The sequence below is a fragment of the Sitophilus oryzae genome, unplaced genomic scaffold, assembly GCF_002938485.1.
Source record: "Sitophilus oryzae breed Bouriz unplaced genomic scaffold, Soryzae_2.0 scaffold_1801_pilon_pilon, whole genome shotgun sequence".
In the NCBI taxonomy this organism is placed as follows: domain Eukaryota; kingdom Metazoa; phylum Arthropoda; class Insecta; order Coleoptera; family Curculionidae; genus Sitophilus; species Sitophilus oryzae.
In genome coordinates this window covers 87,338-97,880 of record NW_022146504.1, presented here as the reverse complement: position 1 = coordinate 97,880, position 10,543 = coordinate 87,338, and the positions used below count along the sequence as shown (strand labels likewise).

The 10,543-nt window shown below is 34.2% G+C and overlaps 1 protein-coding gene across 1 annotated transcript; it reads right to left on the bottom strand.

The window, feature by feature from the left end:
* Nucleotides 1–3,296: 3,296 nt before the first annotated feature.
* LOC115882954 lies at nucleotides 3,297–9,766 on the bottom strand. The gene is made up of 2 exons (XM_030901223.1): nucleotides 9,433–9,766; nucleotides 3,297–3,876 (listed from the first exon to the last, which is right to left on the bottom strand). The coding sequence occupies exons 1-2, from the start codon at nucleotides 9,620–9,622 to the stop codon at nucleotides 3,389–3,391; spliced, it is 678 nt and encodes a 225-aa protein (XP_030757083.1). The 5' UTR covers nucleotides 9,623–9,766; the 3' UTR covers nucleotides 3,297–3,388.
* Between the last annotated feature and the right edge of the window lie 777 nt (nucleotides 9,767–10,543).

Genomic DNA, 10,543 nt, shown 5'->3' with positions numbered 1-10,543 from the left:
TGCAGAGGCGCAAAGTATTAAAACTGTCAATATCAACAATGCAAATGTCAATATCTGACAATAATAAAATTCGTTTTTTAACTGACACGAGACACTCAGACACGCTTTTGTTGTGATTTTACGGTTTGATTTCGTTTTGATTTGTCGAATTATTGTAATTTCTTCAGATTTTTTGGCAGTATTTTGTTTTAGACAATGTTTTTTAAAAATGGTGAGACAGTTTGTGTTTTGTATAGACTGTTAGTTATTTTTTATCATGGAGCATGGAGTTTAATTGTTGTACACCGGGTTTCCGAAGGATACAATGGTAAGTAAATTAAATATATCTACTTACAGTTATAGATTTTTTAAATTAGTACTGCTAATAAATTCTACTTGCTGAGCAGTTATTTAATTTTTTACGGTGCATGTAAGGAATTAAGGATGCGCGTTGCGTTATAGCATGATCAGCAGATGGTTTGGTTTGGTTTGGTTAAATCTAATTTAATTTGTTTTTATTATTTCAGGTCTCAAACGGAAACAAACTGGGAATCTTGCCTACACCAAAATTATATAGCCGTTTCCAATTCACTTCAAAGGGAGGAAAATTATGTAAAACTGCCTGCTATTTGTTGAAAACCGCCAAAGATTAAATTATAAGTGTAACAACTTAATATACAGGGTCCGGCAATAGTGCGTCCGGCATCTGTAGCTCCTAGAATAAAAAACTTGAGAATTTTGTTTAAGTGCAAACCTAAAGTATGTACCAGGATGTATTTCAGGAAAATATTTTAACTTCTATAGGGTGGCTCTAAAAAGTGTGAGTGGACCTGGATGATTTTTTTTAATGGAACACTCTGTATATTATTGCATTTTTGGCTTTCTTTTAGATCACTTTACATAACCCTAAGATATGAATAAATAAATTTCGATAGTTTCAGAGATATTAAAAAATAAATAAAAAAATATATATTTTTCAGCCCTTCTTAAAAAAATTATTAAAAATACAAGAACTGTTCTGAAATCAAAACTATTTTAGGTATTTACTTTAGATGGTCTGTACTTACTTTACTATAAATAATGAAAATCGTAAATCATACAGGATGTTCAAAATTCAACGCCAAACTTTCTAAAATATAAAATAATTTTTCTTCTTTTTTTTAAATAGAACACCCTGTATAATATTTTTTTCAATAGACGGAGAATTAAAAATGAACATTTTTGTATTTAGAGTATTTCAAAATTTTTAACGGTTTCGCAGATATTTGCGGTTTATATTTCATATGGCATTTTCCACAATAAATTTTTATTAAAGCCACCCAATGATTTTTCTCTCGTATTTTACCATTGAAAGCGCCATATGAAATAATACTGCGTGTATCTGCGAAACCGTTAAAAATTTTGAAATACTCTAAATACAAAAAATGTTCATTTATTAACTCTCGATCTAATAAAAAAATAATATACAGGGTGTTCCATTTAAAAAAAAACAAAGAAAAAATATTTTATATTTTAGAAAGTCTGGCGTAGAATATTGAACATCCTGTATGATTTACGATTACCATATTTATAGTAAAGTAAGAACAGACCATCTAAAGTAAATACCTAATATAGTTTTGATTTCAGAACAATTCCTGTATTTTTAATAATTTTTTTAAAAAGGGCTGAAAAATATATATTTTTGATTTATTTTTTAATATCTCTAAAACTAATAGAAATATATTCATTCATATCTTAGTATTATGTAAAGTGATCTGAAAGGAAGCCAAAAATGCAATAATATATAGGGTGTTCCATTAAAAAAAATCATCCAGGTCCGCTCACACTTTTTTGAGCCACCCTATGGAAGTTAACATATTTTCCTGAGATACATCCTGGTACATACTTTAGATTTGCACTTAAACAAAATTCTCAAGTTTTTTATTCTAGGAGCTACAGATGCCCGACGCACTATTGCCGGACCCTGTATACTATTACTAGTCTTTTTAATATTTTTTTAATTAATATCCGACATATAAGAACACTTTGTATGCTTTTAATTAAGTTGATTTATCGTTTATAATATATTCTACCTAATTAAAAGCACACAAAGTGTTCTTACATGTATGACTAAAAATTTATTTTAAATTAACTAAAACAACCCCCCTTCCCCGCACCCCTCTCTTCCCTTAGTATTTCTTCCTCCGACTACCAGAGGCGCCCTTGTATAGTAAAATTGAAATGTATTATAAGTTGCCTATCTATTTAATATTATAAGTCTTATCTATGGTTATGACAAAGTCACGATTTCAACATTAGACACAATTAGACAGTTAAAGCACGGCCAAAGACGTAGACGTAAACGTATCGTTTGACATGTACGCTTGTGCAGTGAGAAATTCACTTGCGTTTACGGATACGTGATACGTATCGTTACGTACCTTTACATACGTACAAAACGCAAACGTATCGAGCCGAAGGAGTTTCGATTTTCACCCGAATGATGCCGAACGTACAAATTCACAAACAACTTGTTTCCACAACTGGCTAGTAATTAAGTTATTTCATAAATTTTGGGGTCAGTGTAACAGAACTGGGCATATTTTATTACAATAAATTAGTATGAAAATATTAAGCATCATAATAAACTCATTTCGTAATCTATTTAATTAAATGCTAGATCTTAGCCAAAATCCACATGAGTATTCTAAAAGATGGAATCTAATAAATAATCATAAAACTGTGTCTGTTTTCCAATATTTTTTATTACTAAGAGCATTTTAAGTTGTAAGGACTACTTTCTGTAATAATTTCCATTTATAATTATCTTTATTTTTCGAACTTTTATAAATTTAATGTGGAATCAATGGAATAATAAATATCCATTTTCAGTTTTAAAATTAAATAAATTGTTTCACCAAATAATTGAGAATTGCAAATGTATCATTTGCGTTACGTACGTCAAAATACTTGCTTTAACTCTTGTTTACACGACAACGCAACGGCAGACGTAACGTAGGTTTCTGCGTTACGTGTCGAGAGATACGTATACGCATTGTGCCTTGCTTTAACTGTCTATTATTTCAATGTGATCAACATGGTCACCGGGACGGAGTGAGATACATAGCAAAAATTTCTGATTTCTGCCGTACCTATACAGCGTTGCGGTCGGAATTTTTTGAAATCAACTGAAATACACCAAACCTATAAACGAATAAATGGATTGGTATGAACGTCATCTGCTCTTTTTCTGTCATCGTCTGTCGAAATGTTCCTTGAGTAAAACAGAGTGTAAGTGCCTATACATTCATTCAGAGAATTACAATAAAACACATGAAGAAAAACTAATTATCTTTAAGTTATATTACTAAAATATATACAAATTAGATGAGTATATTTTTAAAGTTTTTTTTTGTAAAATTTAAGTAAATTAACTGTGAGGAAACATAGTTTTGTTCAGAGATTGTAAGAATTCCATTTTGATTTGCATTTTTTGCTGGGGCGTCAGTTTCCTAAAAGACGGCAACAACGACAGCAGAAAGAATTTATCTTCGTCAATATCGTCGGCTCCTTGATCGATAAAAACTTGAGGCATGACATCGTCAAAATTATTTTCTTCTTTTACATCGACATAGTTGTTAAACTCTGTTCCTGATACGTTGTATTCTTCATTAGATGCTCCAACTGAATGTTCGGTTAATTCAATTTTATGTTCCTCTGTGTCTTCGGTTTTGCCATCGTCTGAGGGTGTTTGACTGACGGTTTTATTATTAATAAAAGGCAACATAAAATTTAACTGATCGGAGTAAAGGTATTTGCGTTTCTTCTTAATTATGCCCTCTTTGCTCAGTTTCTGCTTCTTAATTTCTCGTCGATAGCTGTCTTTCAAATTTTTCCATTTTTGTTGAACGCCTTCCACTGAAAAAGAAAATTTATTATGAATGGAAGGAAATATAATGTGCTGAAAAAGTTCTAGGAAAAGCTTGCTTGGTGTGATGACAAAAAAAAAACGAATTGCAGACAATCAATAAAATTTTACAAAAGGGAAATTGTAAATGGATATAATCATGTAAGAGTTATAAAATATTAAAAACTATTAAATACTAGACCTTTAACCAGTGTGTGAGATGATCAAAATTTTAAAATTCAAAATTGTTCATGATTAAACATCAACAAAAAAGTCGTTACTCTCCAGTAGGTAAGTATGATTTCAGAGCTTTGCGAAATGCGGGAAAGAATGAAAGTGACTTGATATTCAAAGGCAGATGATTGTACATTTTTTTGGCATTGTACAGAATTGAACCTTTAACTAGTTCTGAGTTCGGGGTTGGCAGATAAAGATCGTGCTCCGCATTCCTAAGTGGATAGTTGTGAGTTGGCCTCTCGGGAATAGCAGATATGTGCTTGCGGATTAAGCAAACGGATTCAAAAATGAATAAGGAAGGAAGAGTCAGTATTTTGAAGTTTTTAAAGAAATTCTGGCAGTGAGTTCTAATGTTCAGTCCCAAAAAATATCGAACTGCTCTCTTTTGAAGTTTGAAAATACGATCAAATTTTGTCGCGCAGCAAGTACCCCAGAATGAAAGGGCATAACGAAGATGCGACTCAAAAAGGGCATAATAGACCATTCTAGAGGTTGATGAGTTAAAGAAGAAACTGATTGCTTCCTTAGAAACTGATCTTAGCGCAAAACAGGCAGCGCTTAGTTTCTTTGATAAAGCTTTGATGTACAAGTCCCATTTTAACGAGTTGTCTACAACAACGTGTCCACGACGTCAATAATGGTGTTATTAAGTAGAAAAGGTTGTATAGTACTATTATATGACAAAACTTAAGTTTTTGGAAAGGTTGAGGCATAGGAGATTAGAATCGCACCAAGATTTAATGGTGTAAGTAAGTCACTGGATATAGTATTATATAATGCCGTAACATCTGGGCCGCTCCAAGTAAAACTAGTATCGTCCGCAAAGAGGCAGATTTTACCGCTAATGTCTAGAACTGCAATGTCGTAGTACAGAAACAAAATAGGGCCAAGTACTGAACCCTGAGGGACCACATTCTATAGGCTTACAAGAAGACATCAAGATGTATCAATCCTCACAAGCCGCCTTCTGTTGCCAAGATATGACTTAAGCTATTCTAGCGGCACTTCCCTGAATCCGTAGTATTTGCGATAATTAAGATATTATGATTTAACAGTCGAAAGCCTTAGGGAAATGACAGAAAATTGTAGATGTAGAGTGATGGCTATTCAGGCTAGAATATACATTATTAAAAAGGTCGAACATAGCAACATTTGTGCAACTGTTACTTAGAAATCCAAATTGATGGGTAGTAAGTACTTTATATTTAAGGAGAAAAGATAGAAGCTTTTTTTTAACCAATGCAAGACAAAGACTCCCGTGATCTTCGTCTTGTTCTTGTAATCTAATAAGAACTCCATGTCTTTGTACTTGCAGGGTCCTGTCTTGGTTTTGGTTTGGCTGCAAGACTATTGCTGCACGAGATCAGGGAATATCTGGGTGAACTGGGAGCTCAGGCAGAAAAGAGCAGACTTAAATTATCCCGGGTGCTGGACACAGCGGCAGCCAAGGCAACAAAAAAGGCCGTAAAATTATGGATCAGGGAAAACCAGAATGTCCACTGGATAAATACAGACAGAGGCACGGGCCCAGCAAGGCCTTTATTCAAGGACCTAATTTTAAATCCACAAAGGAACTGCTAATGCTTAGCAGGAATTAAGTGCAGGTTATAACAGGTATCTTAACAGGACATATGGCTGTCAAGTGCTACCTGAAGAAGCTCAACCCCTATCAAGGAAGTCTTTGCTGCAGACTCTGCGATAAAGATCCTGAAACAACGGACAGCATAATATGTCACTTGCTTTGGATCGCAAGCGACACTTTTTATTTGTGTGGCTGTACCGGAGGAACTATGACCCTATCCTATCAAGCACCTGCACAAAGTGGTACTGTAGGCTGTGATACAGGAATAGGAGAGTAGGTGCAGACTTAGAAAGGGGACAAGCACAGTAAGCCCTACAGGTCGCCGTATTTCCGGCACAGAAGGCCCCTTTTTATAAAAAAAGACTCCTGCAGGTCTTGCACGGATTTTTACCAGAGGCACAGTCTACGTAGAAAATGTTTAAATAATATTTGAAATAATTTAATGCATGAAACTTTAAAAAAATTAAAAATATTTGTCTAATAAAATTTTTATTTTTCAGTATCGAATCAGCATAGCTCCCTTTAAATTGTTATGCAAGAGTCATGAAAACAGTTTGGTTTGGTTTGGTTTGGTAAACCATAAACTTTGGTACGACGGATATCGGACATGGAGAACTAACCTATGTAAAACCGTCCCAGATACTGGCCTTTATCAAAGCCCTGAGACTGTATTTATAATACAAGAATGGGGGACACAATAAGATATTGATGTATAAATGCAATATTCTGGTTAGGTGACAAGTGAGAAGGATTATTTAAGCGTGTGTGGTGTACACATAAAATACCACGAACAAATCTGCATCAAGCAGATTTCAGATGTATTTATTTTAGATGTGTTTATATGTAGATTATTTCAATCTGCATCTACATCTAGAAAATAAACACAATTACACTAAAACTACAAAATATAATATACTAAGGGTTGGCAAAAGTTAGTCTTGGGTCGAGATTTCCGTATGTAAGAAGAGTACCATGCGTTAAAGCTGGATTTATAAACTCGGAAGTTGGCGTTCAGTTGAGGTTCAGTTGCAGTTGGATGTTCGCGGCAGTTGAGGTTCAATATTTTTGCATTTATAAACTGTCAGTTTCGATTGTAGGTTAGGTTTGGAATTGTGAAAATTTTGAACGTTTTTCTTTCGATTTAAAAATACTTTTGGTATTTGTCAAAGTTCAAACACAGTAATCCACGATTACGCAAAATATAAACATTACATTAACAGAAATAATGAAACAACAATAAGGGTCATTTTCCAATGCATCGGCGTACTGTGCTTCACGGGATCGACAGGCGCTTATTCATTGGCTGTCGCCGAACGTCGCCAGCGGTCGCCAACTGCCCGCAACTGCCGACATAAACATTGACCATCTTTGAACTCCGCTGAACGTAAAACGAACTGCCAACTTCTCGACCAACTGACTTTATAAATGCGCGCGTTCATTTCATAGTGTTGAACATTTTGAACGGCAACTGAACCTCAACTGAACCTCAACTCCCGAGTTTATAAATCCAGCTTAATAATGTACTAAACAATGAGAGAACAGTAAAAATGTTGCCAAACGTATGAAATAAACCGAGAAACTGTGCATATTTCTAAGAGATGTGGAAGGGAATACCTATAGCAAATTCGTCGCGGTCGACCGGTCGAACCCATGGTACAAAGAATACAAGGTATGATATTGCGCAGGTTGGTCGCTACGTCACAGGTGATAACTGGCGCTAATGGTCAGCACTCTCCGCGCGCCAGTTCAAATCGTCAAGATATTGTTATAAACCTGTTTTTTTGTTTATATACCGTCATTGAATTATCGCTAAGCAAGTTACTGTGGAGCAGTGCGTAAGGAGTCGGGCTAGGAAGCGAGAGACCTGAGTTCGAATCTCGGCCGGGACATAACTTTTTATTTATTTTTTAAATACTGTTGTATTCTATAGTTTATTTTTGTAGTATAAAAAAAAGAACTATTTATTCTGTTATTTTTTAATCTCCGGTATTAATATAAATTGATTGTTGGTACAACACCTCATTTAATATAAAATAATATTCTACTTTTTGAAATGTATCGGGCACTAATTGTACCTAAAAGTAATATATTTTTAGTGATATACCATATTGTAAACTATTTAATATTTCAGTCACTTAAAAAGTTAATTTGCATTGAATAATTGCCTACCATTAAAGGAAATTTGAGCTATATAATCCTTGATGGTCAATTCTGGGTATGCAAATACTTCCTCTAAATTTTGGGTTTCGTTCAACCGATTTATTCTCAAAACCTGAAACATCTACATATAAAAAGAAGCACAGGTCACTAATTATAATAGACTTCACCCTTGGAATTACTTCTATCACAATTACAATACATTCATCTGCATTGGCATTTTCTACTTTTCGATGGGAAACTTCAACTTCCCAACATTTTTTAAATGATGTAACAATTCCTCTTGTGGTTACTTTTCCATAGATATCCTCATCTCTGTCCTCATGTGAATTCAGAGGCAATGAACATGAAAATTATTTACCATAAACATCGCAAACTAAAAACCTAATAAACAATTTTATACCGAATATAGAAATAAATTTAGTATTCTTACCTATTATTATCGTCCAAATCCATGTTAATAGATAATTATTTTTAAATATATTTTTGGAACTGCTGGTTTTGTAATTATTAAATTAAACGAACTAAAAAGTCTTAAAAATAAACAATTCTTAACCATAACCCCAAAAAATACAGATCTCCTGTCAACTTTCTTTATTTTTTATTTATTCATTATTTTCCTAGTGACGTCACAGGTGGTATGCGCGAACTGAACGAAATTGGAGCCGCTATCGATCATACCTTGTATTCTTTGTACCATGGGTCGACCCAATCAGTACCATATCAGTATTTAAAATTCTAGGGAAGAGTATGTTACCTTATGGCGTTCAGCTTCACGTTTTAATTACGTCTCGTGATACTTTATTTGTTTATTTATTAGCCCAATCGTTTTTCCCTATAGCTTGTAAATTTTTAAGTGCAAGTTAGAAGCACTTGCACTTTTGGTAGAAACAAGTGGAATTGAATTGGTGTCCGACAGTGGTCGCGCAATTAGAACTCCGAATTCAAAAATCGAGATCTCCAAAAACTTTCTTAATACTTCTGCTATATTTTCTTCGCACACAGTATGTGTGTAAATCTTTATAAATAAAAAAGTTACACGATTGCTGAAAATTGCAATGCACTGAAAGTAAATCGAAGTTTCTATTTTAATTTTGAATGGAAAAAAAACAAGCCAATTGAATTTTTCTGATATAAACATATTGTAAAAGGTTCGAACTTGAAAATAAAAATAAAGAAGTTTAATATCTAATTTGGTTCTTGAGTTATCGCGTGTTATGTGTTAAAAGTTGAGTTTTTTTAAATTACCGCGATTATTGACGTTTTCTCGTTGTAAAAAAATGGACACCCTACCGATATTCTTATAATTCCATTTCAGATGTTTAGAAACATAGGTATCTAATGATTCTATCTAGTTATCTTTTCGAAAATAAAAGTCTTTTAAAAATAAGCGGTTTGTGATCGTGATCTTCATAGAGGAAGGCGTACCGGAGAAAGGTGGCAACGCCGCAACTGCACACCGTCGCATTTCTCTCACTCCGACTTAATAAGATCCCTATGCAACTTACATCTACACATGTAAATACCGATCCAAGAGTAAGAGTAAAATTATAATAAAACTACACAATAAACAAAAACTCAGAAATCTTACTTTTTGAACGTTTGGCTGACTTGCTCAGCTTGTCCCAATCCTCCACCACCTCTTGGCACACCTCCGCCCACAATTCTTTTCTCAGACTTCTGTTACAGTAATGAATCATATTGCTGTCGTACAATACAGGTCGTTTCCGTATTTCAGCAATAACTTTCTCGCTTTCGAGAGGTATAAACTCTGAAGACATTGTTGTATTAACGTTTTTAAATGCTGTAATAACCGTTTAATTTTGTAGAGAGATAAAGGGACGCGTAATGGCGTCACTGGCGTGTAAAAATCGCGTAGCGCGTTGCCTCGGCGTTGCTGTACGACTGGTTTTGGCCTTGGCTGGCCGGCGACGTTTAGGCCGCATCGACATAGAAGCGGCTGGTAGCGGTAGAAAATCGCTCGGGCGCGGCCGGTTGAAGTCGCCGCCGCGTGTTTCCCGAACAAAGGAAACGGTTAGCAACAGCTGCCCCTTGTATACAGGGTGGCGCCTCTCATACGCTGCGGTTGCGCTGCGGAAGCTCGAAGGAGAACGGGAGTTTATATCGAAATGAACTTTTGGCAGCATAGGTATGTAATTTAATTGTCTATCAAATTGTATTATGGCATTTTTTACCTATCTCTTCAAGTTTCCGTAGAAAATGCATTTTCTTGTAATTTAGAACTTTTTCATCAATATACTCATGGAATACTAACATTTTAGATTATTTTTAAAGATGTACCAAAGAGTACAGATACTAATATTGTCGATATAGTTCATTTATTTCGTTAAAAAATATTAAAAAAACTGTTTAAATATTTGTTAAAGAGGACCAGTTAATATGATTCCAGTATCCAAACTACATTAACTGACTATTTGCGTTGATTAATAATAATTGCTCCAAATGCTAAAAAACTGAATTTGGTATATGTATTACACAGTGTGGTAAAAAGAAACACCTTGGCAAAAGCTTATTTATAACAACAGAGACGTTCATTTTCCGCATTTATTTAGAATAATTTATTAACAAACAAAATTAAGTATCTAATTAATTAGTATTTGGGGGGAAATACCGTATGATCGAATAAAAACGGCGTCAGCGATGGCTATGAAATGAAGATCGCTGTCATTTTATATGTAAAA